The sequence below is a fragment of the Opisthocomus hoazin genome, chromosome 1, assembly GCF_030867145.1.
Source record: "Opisthocomus hoazin isolate bOpiHoa1 chromosome 1, bOpiHoa1.hap1, whole genome shotgun sequence".
Taxonomy (NCBI): domain Eukaryota; kingdom Metazoa; phylum Chordata; class Aves; order Opisthocomiformes; family Opisthocomidae; genus Opisthocomus; species Opisthocomus hoazin.
This window is the reverse complement of record NC_134414.1, coordinates 126,306,176-126,325,166: the sequence shown is the minus strand read 5'-3', so window position 1 is coordinate 126,325,166 and position 18,991 is coordinate 126,306,176. Positions and strand designations below refer to the sequence as shown.

The 18,991-nt window shown below is 38.4% G+C and overlaps 1 protein-coding gene across 3 annotated transcripts in view; it reads left to right on the top strand.

The window, feature by feature from the left end:
• EPHA3 (EPH receptor A3) overlaps positions 1–18,991 on the top strand; it is a 234,058-nt gene that overhangs the window by 74,018 nt on the left and 141,049 nt on the right. For all 3 annotated transcript variants that reach the window (XM_075434971.1, XM_075434980.1, XM_075434962.1), the window contains exon 3: positions 2,174–2,840. In XM_075434971.1, coding sequence (XP_075291086.1) covers positions 2,174–2,840 — 667 coding nt within the window. The remainder of the gene's footprint in view (positions 1–2,173; positions 2,841–18,991) is intronic.

The window sequence follows — 18,991 nt, the reverse complement described above, 5'->3', positions numbered from 1 at the left end:
GACAGTTTAATGGTGCAGACCAGCTTTTAGTCATATCAAAAACTTCCGTAAGTCAGTGGGTTAGGACTGAGAACCCTCAGATGTTCCTCTGATGTGGCCACTTCTTTTTTTTCCCTTTTCTTTTTTTCTTTGTGTGCGTGTGATGCACGTCTTGTAAAACCAGGAAATTAAGAAGACAGTTAGTGCTTCTGCACCTCAGTTTCTGTGTTGGTAAAGTGGAACAGTACGTTCCTCTTCTAATGTTTGCAGTAAACTAAGGTCCTGCAGCAAAAGGTGCTTATGCAAAATGAATAATTGTTAAACTGAGATCTTAAATGTGACATTGATGTGACTTGATTTTTGAGGGAAGATGGTTTCCTGGTAGAAGTTCTTCTTTGTGTCCCTCTCCCAGGTGTGGCAGTGATTTCTCAGAACGTACTTCACTCTGTCTGCTTCACATCTCCAGTACGTGTACCATGCAGGAGCCCTGTTTGAAGCTCTGCTGCTCCCCAGCTGCACTGCATCTGGTTGCATGGGGCAGCACTTGTGTGTTCTGCAGAGGCTCTGTGTGTAGGTGACAGCAAAACAAGGATCTCTGTCGCTGCTGTGCTACCGTATTCTCTATTAGTACGTGTTTCATTATCACATTAGGTGTTTACCTCTTTTGTTTGTGTAATTAACTTTGAAGCATAGAACAGAAGATGATAAGGCTCAGGGGGATCTTGACAGTGCATACAGATGCCTGATGGCAGTGTCTAGAGAATATGGAGCCAGGCTTTCCTCTCTGGTGCCCAGTGAAAGGCCAAGAAGCAATGGATAAGAACAGAAATGCAGGAAATTCCATTTAAACGTAAGGAGCGACCTTTTTACTCTGAGTACAGTCAAACACTGGCACAGGCTGCCCAGAGAGGCTGAGGAGTCTCTATCCTTGGAGATACTCAAAAGCCTGACTGGATGGGATCCTAAGCAACCTGCTGTGGCTGACCCTGCTTGAAAACGCAGCTGGGCTGGAAGATCTGGGAAGGATTTCTTTCAGCTTCAGTGGTGGTGTGATTCTATAACAGATATTGTTCATTCTAATGAGTTTTAATTCTGGTGCTTTAGTGGTGAGGCTCTTAATTTTGTATTTTAAGACTCAAAATATAGAACAGCTGCAGTTTTTGTATGGATAAAAGCTGAAGAATAATGACCTAAATAAAACAAACCCCAAAAAATCAGTCCTGGTCATCCATTCAGAGAGAAAGCAAAGAAAGATGCATCTTAAGTCACTTAGTTGTATATGGGAAATGACGAACAGTAAATATTTACTTTAAGTACCCTTGTAGGATTTCTTTTTTCCTGTGTTTGATAAATACTCCTCTCCGGTAAGTGTGACTTCAGAAATCAGGTAGAACGGATACATGAGTAACTCACAAATAGGAAACCCATTTCTTCCCTGTCTGGGTCAAGTGAGTTTGTCAGCTGATGACTGATGTAAAAACAAATGATGACTATGTAGTCTTCAAAACTTATTTTAGCACCATAGCCTATGGAGTCCACAGAAGAATTAAGTAACCAAGATACCTTGGGTAAGTTAGCAGTAATTTTTAATAACTCTGGAAACTGGGCTAATCTTGACTGTTTGTCCAGGGGATGTATGTCCCAAGCAGAATCAATTATCAAGCTTTGAATAAATTCTAAACTGTAACATTTTCTTATGACTGTATGGAATTTCAGTGGGAGCCATTGGCTTTGGTTTGGTAAGACTTTAAACCTTGTTTAATTGTTGAAATACAACTTGATTCTAACAGTGAAAATGTGGTGTTGTCCTAGTGAACCTCTGTTTGAGGTGAATATGGTTGTAGTAAATAGGTGTTGGGATCGCAGTCACGACAGTACTGCATATAGTTTAAAAAATCACAGGGTTTCAATAATGCAAAACAGCTGTAGCATCTCTTTCATGCCACCTTGAAATAACTTGGTAAAAACTGACTTCTTTATGGTGTATTCTATGTTAATTTAAGATGTTTAAATGTTTTAATAAGAAAAAAGCAAGTGCAAGTTCGACCAGACTTTATTGTCTATTTTATAGTGATGTCCAAGCAAAGTGATTTTCACTTTTTCACAGCTTTTTTTTTCTAAATGTGATTTTTATTGCTATAATCATTAATCTTAAAATATTTCCTTTTTTTTTTTTCCTTTTTTTTTTCCCCAGTGGGAAGAGATTAGTGGTGTTGATGAGCATTATACTCCAATCAGAACTTACCAAGTGTGCAATGTTATGGATCACAGTCAAAACAACTGGCTGCGAACAAACTGGATTCCACGCAATTCAGCTCAGAAGATATATGTGGAGCTCAAGTTTACCTTGAGGGACTGTAATAGTATCCCTCTAGTTCTGGGCACTTGCAAAGAGACCTTCAATCTGTATTACATGGAGTCTGATGACGATGATGACCGTTCGGTAAAGTTCAGAGAGCATCAGTTTACAAAGATTGACACCATTGCGGCTGATGAGAGCTTCACCCAAATGGATCTTGGAGACCGAATTCTCAAGCTGAATACAGAAGTCCGCGAGGTGGGGCCTATCAGCAGGAAAGGCTTTTACTTGGCTTTTCAAGATGTAGGTGCATGTGTTGCCTTAGTCTCGGTGCGAGTGTACTTCAAAAAGTGCCCTTTCACTGTCAAGAACCTCGCCATGTTTCCTGATACAGTACCCATGGACTCCCAGTCACTGGTGGAGGTGCAGGGTTCTTGTGTCAATCATTCCAAGGAGGAAGAGCCACCCAAGATGTATTGCAGTACAGAAGGAGAATGGCTAGTGCCCATAGGGAAGTGCTTGTGTAATGCTGGCTATGAAGAAAGAGGCTTTGCGTGCCAAGGTAACAATGCCCTTGTTCATAGTTCCAATGTTCATAGCTCAGTTATTAACAGGGGTTTCTCTTTATGTCCCTACTCTCTATATTGGGATGTCTTAATTTTTTCCAAATTCTTGACAGAAATAAATTAGTTCATAAAATCGCTATGAAAGTGGGGTTTATTTAATCTGCGTTAATAATGTAAGTTGCTAAAAATACTTGATTAAGGGTCAACAACTGATTTTTAGTTAATCTAGTGTGTAGCAAATCTAGCCTCTCTTACTAGTCTTGGACTTCTTTTCAGTAGATTATAATTTTCTCAGATGCATTGTTTGTGTCAAAAGACTTGATTTTTTTGTGTGATTTTTTTTTTAAACTTCGTGTATAACTGAGCTGTGTTGATTAATTGGGATTTGTCAGAAAAAAACAAGTAGCATTGTTTCAGGTAGCATAGTTCCTAAATGCAGATACATTTGGAAAATTAATTTTTGAACTTAATAATTGCATTTTCCTGAATATGCATCATTTAACTGAAAGTAATTTTCTCCAAACTTTTGGTTTCTGCAAACTGTGGTTATGTGAATGCTCCCAAGAACAAGACTACACCAGGGATTTAGAGTTTTTCTAGAAATAGTCTTTTAAAAATTAGAGAAATGCATATTACCTAATTTTAATATCAGTCAAAATCATGGTGGTTTGCGATTTCCTTTTTATAAAAGTGCGTTTTGAAGTTTTGTGCTAATTGAATCTTAAACCTCTTTTCACAGAGTGCCTTAAAGGGCGCTGGCTGTGGCAAATGGTCTTCCATTAAATAAATAAATAAAAGTTAAACAACAATATCTAGAAATACCATGGATGGAAGGAGTAGTAGCTGAGCTATTTACTGTGGGGTGTCTGTATGTGTGTTTGTGTACATGTGCGATGTCTGTATCCATAAGAACAGAAATTTAAAGTATTCTGCACCTGGTTGAGAGAGTGCCTATTCCTTTTTCATTGGTCCTACAGCAATCTTTATGTCAAACAAGTAAGTCCTGGGGAGCTACTAGGAGCCCACCAAACCAGAGCCCACCAAAACATAGCCAGGTAGTTGTGAAAGCTGTTGCTCTAATTAAGGTGACTTTTTCTCAGAAAATGCCGGGGAGGTGTGGGAGGAAAGGGGTAAGAGTGTGTCTTGTTTGGTTTTGCTTTTAAATACACATTAAGTGGTTTTGCCCTCAAAATGAGTAAACTGGGGAGTTGAATCTTTCGAGTATGCTTTTCTGCAATTAGATACCTGTATTAAGAAAAACAAGTTAAATTCTTCTGTTAAGAGCTCAGTCTTGCTTACTGTAGAGCCTGTGTCTTTGTAAGCAGTTGAAATCTGATGGTTTAGAATTTCAGTTACGTGTGAGTGCAAAAAGACAATCACTTCAGAAAGCGTCAGACTACAACTGAGGAAAAGTTGAGCTAAATAAAGTAAAAAAAAAGAATGAACTGTTTTACTAAAAAAAGTTTCTCAACTGCTTGGGGTAGGCAAGCAGCTCCTACTGAATTCTGCAGAGATTAGTAGTGAGTTCACGTCCATGTGTGAGAAGGCATAAAATCAGACTGTAGGACTACTATCTTTTTCTTTATTTTTCTTTTTTTTCCCCTAACCCCCCCCCTTTTTTTTTTTGACTTCCTCACCAACTGTTGATCAAGGGAGTGATATATGATGAAACCATTAACAATAGTGACAGGTCCTTCTGGCTTATGCTGATTTAACATATAATGTTCTACTATTATTTGAAGTCATATTTATCAAATATTTTCACTGTGGTGTGATTGAAGTGGCACTCTAAAAGCAGTCAGTAATTCAAAACCTCCCATTTGTCGGCATCGGTAACTCAGCAGGAGTTGGAAAGCTCAGAAAAAGAGTTCAGTTTTGAGTTCAGGCTCAGGGCTGCCTCTGCACCTTTGCTTTTCTTTTTCTTCTTTCCTTCTTTTGCTCCTGCTTTTAAGGTGTTGGGGTTTTAGGGTTTTTTTGGTTGTTTTTTTTTTTTTTTGTCAACAAAAGGGCAATATAGTCAGGATTACAGAGTCAAGAGAAGATCCAAAATGGTGTTACAAGCGTGGGCTGGAATGAAGGCATATTTTAGGAAAAAAAATACTTCAATTGAAGTTTGAAAAAGTAATAAGTAATAGAAATTATTGTCTTCCCATTACTTAAAAACATTCAACAACTTAGTGTCTGTCACTATTTGATCCTACATTCAGACTGTTTCTGATTTTGTTGGTTTGTTTCTTCAGTGCTGGTGTTGGAAATAATGTCATTTTACGTTAGCAGATTATCGATGATGATTAAAATGAAGGACCCTAATGGTATATGATCAGCCGATTTAAATTTCATTCAGAACAGCTTTTCTTGGTACGTGGAGAAACAGTAAGGCACAGTCATGCTCCCAAATAACACAACTGGTACCATTTTCCACAACTGCTTTCCTTTCTCTGCGTAACCAGGAAAAGTCGACATAAAGCTCAAGCTATTTTTTGTTATTGGTGTACATGTACGTATAAAAATATACATGTTTTTATAACATCTTTGTATATAAGCTATGAAAAGGCAAAATTGACTGTAGGCTTTACTCAACATATTGGTTCTTCTTGGAAAGATTATCGTTCTGTTATGGGTGCTATCAACTGATAAGCATTTTACATGTACAGCAGTATGATACTTAACTGTCAATTAGAGAATCAGGACCGACTTTGCTGTGACCATCCTTGTCCTCATTATTGCGCACGTGTGGAGAGGTGATTTCTCAAAAGCAGATTGCATACCTCACCTTGAGGTATTCTGGTCTTTGTGGTATGCTTTAGGTTAACAGCTGAAGTTTTAACACCTCCTCTAGCAAAGACTTTTGCACCTGATCAGTATTTTGGAGGGATTAAGTTTGTATAAGGTATGGTAAGATGTGTCAGGGAGCATGCTGGAAAAGCCACTCTTTACCTTTTTTTCACCTTAGCTAATTTGTATGTTAGTTAGCTAAATATGGTATGTATCATCCACTGTAGACTGTTTGTTATTACAGCTTTCTTAGCACTTGCATTGTAGTCATCCTGCCTATTTAATGTTACTGTAATATTTCATGGTTGAATAGGACTGCTTCCTCACAGTGTCTTTTCTAAATTATGTATTCATGCCATTTTGGCCAAACTACATCTTTATAGCATCTTCTCTCTTAGAATTAGTGCGGTTTAATTTCTTTTAATTAGGGGAAAAAAGAATTGATTGGAACTGCACACTAAACCTAATGCTTTCTGATGGTGTCCATTCTACTCCCCAGTCAACAAGAATAACTCATCTTTTCCACTTGTTACCCATCAAACAGCTATGGCAGATCAGATCAGAAGTTTCTCTGCCTTAGTGTTCTTCCTCTGACAGTGGCTAATGTCAGATTCCTAAGGGAAAGTATAAGAAACTGTATAAAGCGGTGCTTTACTGGGTATACTTTTCAGCTTCTGCCGATCTGTTGACTTTCTAAGATTTAAGATACATCTTGTGAGAAAGACTGTGTGTAGTAGGAATCAGTGACCTGTCACTTGTTAATTTGTCTATTTTTTGACTCATTTATATTTTTAGTATTTGTAAGTTTTTATGGCAATGAATAACATGTCTTGGGTGGAAAACATATCTTCTTGCTGTGTTTAAGCCTTCTGTTTCAAGTCAGATGGATAAGGTTTTCCATGTCCTTGTATAACGAGAAAATAATAACTGTTCCCTTTTAAGCTTCTGTATTAACAATTTTCAAGGTCTCTTTCATGTCTAGTATCTCTTCTGTAATACCTGTTTTCCTAACTCTCCCTCTCTACGGGTGCCTTCTCACTGGAAGGATGGGCTGGTTGCTCCATACCTCAGCTCATCTTTCTCACTGTCTCTGTCCCTATTCAAAGTAAACAATGTGATTTTTATGAAAACGACAATGTGGCTTGCATGCGCTATTCATGTTACAAGTACACCAGGAGATTATATGAGTGGCAAAGGGTTTGAACAGCCCAAAGATCAATAAAAGAAAAGGAGCATTCACATCACCTGCCCAGTAAGTGATTTATATGAGGAGAAGCTAGGCTCGGTTTTGTTTTGAACACTACGGAGAGGAAATAGATCTCACAATGTGAAGGCTGGTTAGTTGGGGTAATAGCATCAAAACAAATGGCAAAATGTAGATTAAATGTTAGAAAAAATGTCTTTAGTTCTGTAATGATCTACAAGTCTCCTCGGAGAAATAATGGAAGCCTCATTTCAGGAGATGTTTTTTAAAAATGTAGTAACCGGATGACAAAGGAAATCCTGCACTGGCAGGCTTGGACTAATAAATCTTTTCCATCCTGAACGTGTCTATTTTGTTGTTGGTTTATTTCATGCACTTCAGAAAGACTGGTTGGGCATGGAGAATGGTATTTTTCATGATAATGTACTTCATTAGCAAACATGCAGTGGGCAATTGTTTATCCATCTCGGAGTAAGAGTGAGCTTGAATGTTCTTTTAAATGCTTCCAACAGGTGACCCTTTAGACCAAAAACAAGCTTTGTGGCTCCAGTTATCAAATGGAAAATTAAATTGCTGGGCCTGAACAGAATGACTTGAAAGGCACAGAATTACATTTTCTGCATGCTGTCATTTCAAGGTGTAGTTCTAAGTTTTAGGTGCTGGAGTTGAGTAAGTCTGAATTGTAAATTTCCTATGTAATACTGTCTAATAAAATTGTATGTTTTAACCACAAGTGACCGACATGTTCTATAGCAAAGCCAGGAGAAAAAAGAGAATTTAATCCAACTGTCCTTCCTTACATATGTAATTTTTAGCTGTTAATCAGGAGGATTGAATGGGAGAAAAGGGAGTAAGGGGTAAAGGAGGGAGAGGTGAAGTTCACCCACTGTGCCTGGTTATTGCAAAAATGACTTCACAAAATTTCCCCTAACACTAAATTATTCAGTGTTTGAAGTTGTATAGTGAGCATATCCTAAATCATATTTCTCTGAGTTTATGGAGATATGAAAGGAATGCCATCTGTGGCTGCTAAATCTGACCCATCGCATACATTGCTTAATTCTTTCAGTAGAATGAAGACTGTACTTGAGATAAAAATATGTAAAACATTAATACTAAGGATAAAAAAACATTTCTTTAGATCTGTTTTGGTTTTTTTTCCTATGCTTTAAGTAACTGTCTCTGCATAAGTAAATACACTTTTTACTCGCTTGTCTCAGTAGGTAAAAGATAACTTTACACGTAAAGAGAAAAGGTACTGTGAGGAACTACTCAACTTTGTGCAGGCGAAAACAGACGGAAGGCACACATGCTCGCTGCAGCTGCGAAGGTGTGAACATTTTCCCTTGGAAACAGCCGAGTGACTTGGATGTGTTGCTTACACTGTAGAAGTGTGTGATTTTAACTCTTAAACTCTGTATAGGAACAACTGCATTTAATAAAATGTAGAAACTGATAATATGAAGACAGTATCATGTAATAACTGAACTATTAAGAAAGTTTTGTTTCACATGAAATCTGAAAAAGCTAGGGATTCACATTTTTTAAAGCAGAGGTTTGAGCTTGATTTTGTCAAACTCAAATATATTTGAGTTTGAAGTATGTTTTGATTTTAAAAAGCAATATAGATGCTTTTTGAAAGAGACTCTTAATCTTTCAAGCTAGTAAACTAAAATGGCAGCAGCTTTAAATTATGAATCACTTTATTTGTAAAATATTCATTGTTTTTATCCACTTTATATTCTATAAGTGCATAAACAGAGCACACAATGAAGGATTTACCTTCCTGCTTAGAATTTATTTATCTCTTAGAAATGTTATGTCAGAGATACCCAGATGATTTTTCATAGGGGAAGAATTATGTTGTACTGAATACTTTGAAAAGACCACAGCCAATTTTTTATGTAATATTTTCTGGCAGAAATTTGGAAAATATTCTCCAATTTGTACATCATAAGCAGTAGATTTAAAATGCAAGTTTTTAAGGCAGAATTTCTTGAGTGCAATCATACGGTTTGTGACCACATTTGTCACACATCCCAAAGAAGCAAAAATGAAAAAGAAATGTTCTGAAATTACTAGAAAATAGATTTTTTCAGTGTGACACTATACAGCTTCTCAGGTTAGAAAAGTGTTGTTTCAGTGCTCTGTAGTTACTTGAGAAGAATCTTTACTAAATTTGTTGGAGACTGTGGTAGAAATATTTAAACAAAAACTTGATTATAAATATTGCTGTTCATTTTTTAATGTTCAGGGATTAGGAACCTAGCGTTAGTGTTCTGTAAAAAAGCTTACTGATACTTCTCTCTAAGTTGTTCAGTACTATAGTGTCACATGACACAATTAGGTAATTCAGAGCTGCATTTTTGTATTTTAAACTAGTTGGGAAATGGGAAGGTTCACTCAGAAAATGAAATATTTGCAAAAGTGTTAATGACTCACAAACTGCAACTTAATACAGTTGCACTGTATGCTTGTTCAGTCCAGATCTCTCACCAGTTTAGACATGGTGCTTGCTATGCCACATTGTGCGTATTTTGGCAATTTCTTCCTTGTCCCCTCACCTGCCGTTCAAGCAACAAAAAGCCTTCACACCCCTTCCCCCCCCCCCAATCCAACCCAAACAAAAAAAACCAACAAACCCTCCCCAAAGTAGTGGAATATACTGGATATTGATCCAGACTCTCTACAATTTAACGAGAATGTGTGAGACATTTGCTTCCTCTTTTTAACAACATAGAAATTTTCACCTTAGTTCTCTGACACTTAAATGTTCCATGCCACTACTGTTGAATTTTTGTACGGGTTTTTACTGCAAACATCTTATGGATGTCTATTACAGAGAATCCTAAGGGATCTTGCTGGCATTTCCTTAACCTTTTTGTTTTAATGGCTTTGCTTCTTTGGAGGCTTTCAAAAGATTAAAAACTAAATTAGTAGTATCACCCTGAGCATGTTTTGCTTGTACTGTCTTTGGTGATATTCAATGTCAGCTTAGCTCAGAGTTGCACAAAGATTGTGTTGTCGGTGTGAGTTCGTTGAGCACACACCTTCTCCATCGGTTTCTCTGCCGCTAGTGTCTGCGTATAGAGCTGTTTGACAATCCCTTATTAGTTCCAGAGTGGAACTTACAAAGGCTAACAGGGGTTTGCATTACAACTGACAGCTGGTACTAGACTTTAATAGAGAGCAATTGTAGTGAGAGCTGTACGTTTTGATAATGTTCGATGAAAATGCTCTTAAAGTAAGAACCATCTTGAAAGATGAGTACAAGATGACAAGAATCTTCTATACGTCTGCCGCTTCTCAGCGTGAAGCACAAGATGTTGTCAAAACGTGCTGTTGGCAGACATCTAAATAACCAGTAATTGATATCAGACTTTATTGAAACAGACTGCAGGAGAAGTATCAGAATTGGCTGTTTCTTTGGGTTACAAACTGTGAATAAGAACAGTTGCATTTGTAATGTCTCGTTTTCTTTGCATTTGAAGTTGCAGTTTTATTCTTGATGGCATGCAGGAACATGGTAACTTGGACGTCACACAGTCTTTTTTAGGGAGAGGAGGTGAGCAGTTCATTGCCTAGAATTTGTTTGTAGCTTCAGCTTTAAATACCTGCCTGTGTCGGATACCCTGACAATCGGCGTGGCTGTTGTGCTAGGGCGGAAATAGACCTAAACAACGACAAAGCCTTCATAGGTCAAGGAGGAGAACTATTTCACTGCCATGAATCTGTGGGTTCAGTGGTTGTCTGCTGTAAGGTTAAAATTTGATGTGATAATTTAGAACAGCTGCTCTCTGACAGAAAGATTCACTTTCGACAAAGGAAGAAAAGGCCATATGGTGGAAGTTGACATGGTGCCAAGCCTGAATAACTGCAGAAGTGATACAGGACAGTTCTCTGCAACAACGTGATTGAAGTAATGCATTTTTACTTGCCATTGGTATTTCAAATCTACATGCTTCTTTGAATCGTACCTGATCCCATGATACTTTTGTAGTTATTTTTAAATAACATATTTTTATTAATAATGGTGATTAAGTGACAGAAAAGGGTTATGGACTTTAAAAATACGCAGTTTGTTCATAACGCTGTCCATGCCACACTTTGTGCTGTAAAAGCATATCAAAGTTTCATAGAACAATTGCTTCCAAATTTTCAACCAAAATGACATGCGTTGTTAGAGGGGATGTCTGATACCTTAGTTCACACTCTTTTAGCAGAGTATTTAGTAATTTACTCAAGTCACACTGCCTTTATACACGTATTTAAATTCTGGTAAATTTAGCATGTGAATAGCATGAAACCTAATGAAAGTAGTCTTTTACTTAGGTGCTCAACCTAAACCAGAGTGGTCAGTTTACATGTGGGAGTAGGCTGGTCATCAGAAGTTCAAAATCTTAGGAAGGATTCATTTGTACTCCAGTTTGGAGGAGCCACTGTTCACAAAAATTAATTCTAGGTTTAAAATTAGGTAGACTCTCTGCTCTTGGATTTGATGGAGATTTTTAATGGGAGGCGAATAACAGAAAAAATTACTCGGAAGTACCCAGCTCTAGGAAATGCCAATAAACAAGCAACCGAAAACCTTCAACCAACAGTGTACTTAACTCTAAGGATACATCTTTTTTTGTTCCCCCCTCTATATAATGAGAATGTGACACAAGATTGTTGTTTAAGGAAGAAAAAAATTCTTTCATTCTCTTAGAAGAAAAGAGAAAGTCTCTAAGGTGATTATTTATAAAGCAGTAAAATATGTAGAAATAGTCATCTGTTACCCAGCTGAAGTAAGAAAAGACATAAAGTTTGGCAAACATATTAAAGTCGGATATTAAACATGTTCTTTGATGTTCTGCAACCTTATACAGAGTTCACTCATACAGGATTTGACCTAGCCTGAACAGTCGCTTAATCTCTGCAGAGGTAACTCTAAGATTTAGGTATGCATGTGTAGAATTGTTTTATTTATAAATGTTTTTTTATAGCAGTTTTTAATGTCATGTTAGTAGTAGGAGGCAGTAGGATACAGTAAGAATTGCTCCTTTGCTTTCATAGTGAATGGCATAATGTAGTCATCATTATTATACAAATGAATACAAGCAATTATTCAATAGTCTGTATATCCAGTTTAATAGGGGCATCTCCAGCTGTGTTAATGTGCTGCTTTAGATTACAAAACAACTTGAATTCTCTGAAGGTCCAGCAGGACTTTTTTCTTATTTTGGTAATGTGATCTTAATACTGAGATGACAGGTATGGGCAGTTATTTTAAACAAGTTGTTCTTCAGATCTGTTCTAGGAATTTCCAGGTTTTGCTCCCAAAAGAATAATGTGGAAAACTGAAGCAGGGCTGAGGGTTTGTGACTTTAAGTGAAGTCAAGGTGTATTAACCATGAACATGAGATCACTGTTCCAGCTGTAAAACTCATGTCCTGAAAAAAAAATATAGCAGTTGGGCAGGAAGCAGGACATATTAGCAGGAGAATAAAAAGTTTAGAAATCTGAGTTAACCATGGCTAATGAACATTCTGTTTCATACATTAATAGCCTATTCACTAAGCTGTCATTTTTATACAGTGTGTAATGTCTCTGACTTCTTTGTGAAGATGAGGCGTCCAGAGCTTTCACCTCGAGACCATACGAATATGTATTTGTTATCTATGGGACAGAATTAGAAAGACATGGAATTGCTACTCATGCATGACATGTAATAAGCAATGACGGTGGTCTTTCTCATACTGTGTTGAGGGGATGAACGGGCAGTGAAATTAACAGTAAAAGGGGAATCAGCTTCTGTATCTTTTCTCTACCCGCACTAACCACAGCAGATGGTGGAAGAAAGAAAGCTAAAGACATTTTTTAAAAGGGTCAGGACAGGAAGGAGAACAGGAGGAGAGAGAAGGATGGAGGGAAAAATTTACCATGGTAAGTGAAATATACTTATGTAGTTCTTTCACTGAAACCTAAATGCTGCAGTTAGCAGTATTAAAAAAATAAAATAAAAAGTGAAAAAGTAATTGGCTCTCACGAGAAAGGGAAGGATGTTGATTTGAGTTCAGACAGGAGTATGGTTTAATGGTGTCTTCAAATGAAGATGAGTATATCTGTGCAAGTTTGTGCTGTGCCTAACTGCTAAAAAGGTATTGAAGTTTCAGGGGGGAAAAATGCTGTGGCTGTCTGAAGTCCGTGTTTGGATGTATGGTAGGTCTTGCATAGAACTGGTCTGCAAAGAAAGGTATACACAAATAAAAATAAACACACAAATGAGTGTGTTACACTGAGAGATTTAAAGCCGATCTGAACTATAGTAAATGGGGACACATCTCCTGTGTCTCAGTGAGCACTGTCTAAATGAAGTTGCAGTCTAGAAAAGATTTGCTGTTTTCTCAAGAGCTTTTCCATGAGAGGAAGGTGGTGTGTAAATGGTCTCTCTGGTTCTCTTCTGGCCAGTATTTTAAGAATGTTTCCTTGGTGTTTCTTTACGTCGCTGAATTTTCAAGAGCTCTGAGTATGTACCTAGCAGTACATCCATCAGAAATGATGGAAACATCTTGGAAGCCCGAGGGCTGCATCTTGTCCCAAACTTGGGGGGCTGTTTCTGCCTGGTGCAGTGATTCAGAGACCCTCTGTCCCGTGGGCTCAGCCCTGCTCCGCAGAGCGCTGCATAGAGGAACGTGAGATAAAGCTCTTCACAGTGGTCACGTGTGTGTATGTATATATAGTTTCCCTTTCCAAGTGTGATTGAGAGGTGCAGTTTACCATCCGCATCCTTTGGGAACAGCTGCTTCGTGCCGTGCTCGCAGGCAAACGGCCGCTGCGGCCTGGGCGTGTGGGGCTGGGCTACGGCAGGGCAGTCCTGAGCCCACCTGGTCTCTGCCTTCGCTAGCCGCTTGCTTACGGCAGTGATGAGGAGGAGGGTATTGAGTGATGAATCCCGGAGAGGGATGGAGGGAAGAGGGTAGCAGAGGTTTTCAGGCTGAGTAGGAGTTAATCGTTGTCCGCCCCCACGCTCCGGCCGTGCTACCGATCCGTTCTAATCCACAGCGAATCTGAAATGAGGTTGTAACATGGATCGTGTTAGTTTTCACTCGGTTGGATTTCTACTTTTAATTCTGATTCACATCTGCAGTGTGATAACAACCTAACCTTTTAATTCTTAATCTCTTCTGTGAACAAGTAGACCCTGCTGTTCCTCCCAAAAGCTAAATATTAGTATTTTAATTGAAAAATACACAAAAAACTCCAAATCCTGTGGTAAAAGCAGGTGTTTGGGCACAAGTCTGTTTAGTATAGAGCTTGTTTAAACATGGATTAAGGGCGGCTTTGGAACTGAACACATTGTTTTTCTGTGCAATAATTACTTTCCAGAGCCAATATGTTTAAATTACTGCCTTAAAACCCAAGCATGCCATCTATCCCAAATTCTCTTATAATTAGGGATTATTTTATAGCTTGTCAGTTATCCATCTGTTGGGAAGCTTCCTTGTCCATCTTTCAATCCTAGCAGTCAAGCTGTTACCTCACACTTGCATGTTAGCATCAGATCCCCAGATGTGCGTCCACAGATTGCGCATCCGCCAGGTTGAAACAGTTATCCAATCTACAGGTGTTTTCTTCTTTTTGTATGGCAGGAAATATTTTAATATATTACTCATGAATGCAATAGAATATGCAATATATATTATGTGGTGGTGTAAGAAGTTTGTCTCTGCTAGAGGAAGAAGTCCGAGGTTATAATTCTCTCAAAAACCAGCAGAATAAAAGCATACTGATTTGATGATTTTTCATAAATTATTGTCTATTTTTAGTCTATCTTACTGTCATAACATGCTTTAAAATTTCCATTGTTTGAAGGATTTTTTTCCACTGTAGTGTAGTAATTTGGCTTTTGAGTTGTTGCATCTTTCATTTTCCTCTGAAGCACTGGATTGGCCACAGCTAGCAATCAGATGTAGAGCAAGGGTACTGATGCTTGTCCAAGCTAACTTTTCTTAAGCACCTTTGATGTCATGTTCTGCTCCTGCCTTCTACATTAATCTTTTTGCTAGACTTGAGGTTTGAGGGCAGGAAGGGGGTTTTTCCCTGGATTGCTTGGATAAAGTCGGTCAGATTCCCAACCCCCCTGCCCAAACACATATGAACACGAGTTTATGTATTCGTTGTACTCTGGGATACGTCTGATTCTGTAGGATCATTTGGGACACTCTGTAAAGAAATTCTTTGGTGTTTCTGTGAGCTAGGACTTTGGAAATACTCTTGACATCTTAGAGATGATTTGTTTTGATGCGGTTGTAGCTTTTGGTCTTCTATTACAGATTGTAAATCTGATTTGGGGCATTGAAACTTGTTTTGGGGTGCTCAATGATGTGTTTTGTTGACTTTATGGAGCCTGTTTCCATAAGTTGAATATCTGGCTGTATCCAAAGGTTAAAAACAAACCAAATGTTAAATACAATGCTGCATACAGTCTCTGCAATCAATTTAGAAACGCTTACTCTTTTTGGATAACAGTCATGTCCTGCCGTAATCTGAGGAGGTTTCTATTTGAAGAAAAAGAAAATGTATTATTCTTTCCTTCCTATAGTAATTATGAAGAAGTCTAGAGTCAGACCAGCTTGACTGTTACATACTGGAGACTCTTGAATGCAAGCAGAGTCATTCACACCAGCTCCCACTGGGAATTTCCTTTATGTCAGGTTGAAAACATGAAGAGGTGTGATGACAGCAATTTTGTATAGAGAATTAAAAAAAATTTCATGAAGACAACTATTGATAGGGGTGTAAAACATTTTTTAGAGTTCCATTGGAGAGTCATCAAGAGCATGCTTGCAAGGCTTGCATAATTTCTAATAAAGTGTTACCTGAAAAATAAAGCCTTCTTCATTCTGGAGGAGTTCAGTTGAAAAGAAACTGGCAGCAGTGACCAGTGGCTCTCTGGCTGCTTTTCTGTGAGGAGAGGGAACACTTGTAGGGAAGGCAGAAGAAAGGGGTTATGGTGCACACAGCATGCCTCATCTTCTGCATCAGCAGCTATTAATAACATCAAAGCATTCATTGTTTCCTTTGTTGTTGTTGTTGACATAATTTTTTACTTCACCTTCCCATGCTGTGATGGACCTGCAGACCTTTGCACAAGCTACTTTTTTGTCCTTGTCTACTGTGTTCCTGTTTTGGTAAGGGAGAACGGGTGGGTAGAGAAAGCCGGCTTTCCTATCTCAGATAGCTGGCAGGCTGTTTGGCTGAGGATTAATGCTCGTTGCTGGCTCTCGGTGGGAGTCGGTGGAACCTGTGACAGAGACAGATGATGGCATGCTGGAGTCTGTCAGCTGAAAATGGCAGTGGCCTGAAGGAGGAGGAATGCTTTCCTCATCAGCAAGGCTTGCGTTCACCTTCTCTAAAGGTGGGGCAGGGGGCAATGGTTGCCTGGTGGGGTATGATTTTTCTTTTGTCTTTACATTTTACATGCAAAGTCTCTGACTGCATATTGGGGTTGCTTGTGCCGTCTCTGAAATCGGTGGCAAAATTCCCATTGATTTGATGGGAACAAGCCAAGCATTTCAAACAGTAAGAAGTTCTTGGACGGACGAGAACAAGTGGCTTTTTGATAAAATGGTTTTCCTCGTAAGTAGCCACACATCACTCTATGTTTCGGAAAAGCAGTACAATACATCAGTGAATAAATTTCTTTTTATATTTGTGAAATACATTACAAATCAGATCATGAAATTTGCAAAATTAGGAACAAATCAATTGTTTAGCCAGTTTACATAATGAAGATCTTTAGCGCTGTCAGTCATTCAAAACCTCTTTGTATTATATTGTAATTTAAAATAAAAGACGGTGTGCTAATAATATTGGTCAGGTGGTATTCTTTTAGATTCCAGTTGACTAGCCTCTATAACTAACATCAGCATGAAATTATAAACATTTCAATGAAGTATGTAACATTTCTGTGATACTAATTTAAGTGCATGTTATCCAGCTAGAAAACAAAATCAATTGGCTGTGTGATTTTACTAATAGATGGAGTCCATCTTTCAAATGATCAATTTAATTAATAAATACGTAGTTAAAGAGATCCTTTAGCAAGTTTTTAATCTAAAAATAGTGTCTTACAAAAAAAGCAGCAGCTGACCTGCACCAGCACAAATATTTGCAGTAACTGTGTATTTGTGGATGTAAATTGGTCCAGCTGAAACTTGGGTTGGAATGTAGATAGCTATGTACACACTGGTGTGTTTACAACTCTCATTATTCAGGGTCCAGTTCTGCCAGCTTTATATGTACTGGGGAATTGTAAGAAACTTAATGGAATGTTTGTACATTGAGGCTTTTTAAAAAAAATAAATATTCGTTATCAGTTACAGAAAATATCACCAGTTGCCCACACATGTCTTGTTACAGAAGAATTATGATAACCTGAAGGCTTTGTTTTCATTGCTTTTGGTTTTATATTTTATGGAGTCTTTGTGATCACAGTTTCATTATAGCTATGTGCGTGAAAAATGCTTCAATTATCAATATATTGAAACGGTTTGCAACTGTTATGCTCCTTCCCTATAATTTAGAAATTTGTATAAATTACTACAGTCACAGGACTGAACTTCCAGCGTGCCTGAGGCCTTTGGGTCTGGTCTTCTGGTTCAAATAAGTCCTTTCAGTGCCTTAAAAGAATAACTGTCCTTTTCCCCCTCTTTTTATCTTGATATAAATTTTCTCTCTGTCATACCTGTACAGATATGTATAAATACAGAGATACATCCCACAAAGAGAAGAACTGAAAGTCTGGCCTTTACTCACTTTGCATGTCTTGAGAGAGTAATTTATAAAATACAGGACAAGGAGATTTATTTGAGAACATATGGAAACCATGGGGGTGAAGCCTGAAGAGGCTGCTTGCCCCAGCATGGGACGCTCCATCTTAACCTGAACAGAAGCTGCTGGATCAGGCTCGATGACCCCATGCTGGGGCTGGGAGCCTGCATGAACTAAGCTTAGTGGCCAGGGGACATATTTGGCTTGCAGGCCACTGCTGCCATGGAATACATTGCCCTCTCGGTAATGCCAACTTGCAATAGAGGAATTTCACCTAGTGCAAGGTATGTTAAAAAGCAACTAAAAATAGTTACACATTTCATGTAAAAACACATAGTGCTAATGCAAAAGGAAATTGAATTTATATGAATTTAACTGAAATGGTGAAGAGAGACAAACTTTATAATTAATGCTTTTAAATGGGGGAGGTCTGTCGTAAAACTCCATTCTAAAGACCTAGCTACCAAGGCATATTCAGTGAGAAGAATCAAAACTTGGTGCGGGAATTAAGTACTAGTGTTATTTATTCCCCTAGCAGCTCTATTGTCCGTAGCAAAAAAAATGTTTTGTTTGCCGGGCTTAATCGGAGCTGTGATTCGGTTACTTCTTTTAACAGCTGTTTTAGTCTGGTTTACCCTTAGGAAAGCTCATAATTCATTATAGAGCACCGCTTAAAAATAATTATTCAAATAAAGCAGTAAATTATTACGATCTGGATGGGTGGCTTTTGTTAATACTTTACAGATCGTATCTTCTCAGCTCTGTTCACAAGCGTTATGTATTTTTTATGAGATCTGAAATATTCTTTTCGAGTTGCGGTCTCTTGCTCGCTCTCTCTCTTTAATTCTGAAATCCGAGTGATTTCCCCTGGCTGCGGGTTCCCGGCGGGTTCGCTGCGCGGCAGCAGCCTTGCATCCCCAGCACTGCTGGTTGCACAGGTGCAAGAGACGGCTTTCCCTATCACAGCGTTGCACTGCTAGCAAATTTTATACAGGATTTCTTCTTTCTTCAGTGTCCAGTGAAGCTCACCCGTGCTGCGTAGGTTTTCTTGACTGTTGATACGACTTTTGCGTATTGCCTGGATTCAAACGATGCTCTGGAACTGGCTGGGTGCAGCTCGTCGTCTTCACTCAGGAAAATCATTGCTTCTAGCATTTCTAGTAAATATACCCCCAGGGGCGTTTCTAGAGAAAGATGACGCTTCAAGAATAATGTTGATTATTACTTTCTGACCTCCTCCACCATGTGCTCTTGTTTAAAGTGTGTTAATAAGATTACTGCAGTGCACCTTCGGTCGACGTTCGGAGAGCAGATCCTGCCTGGTACCGAAACAGCCAGTCTGCTGTTTTTCAG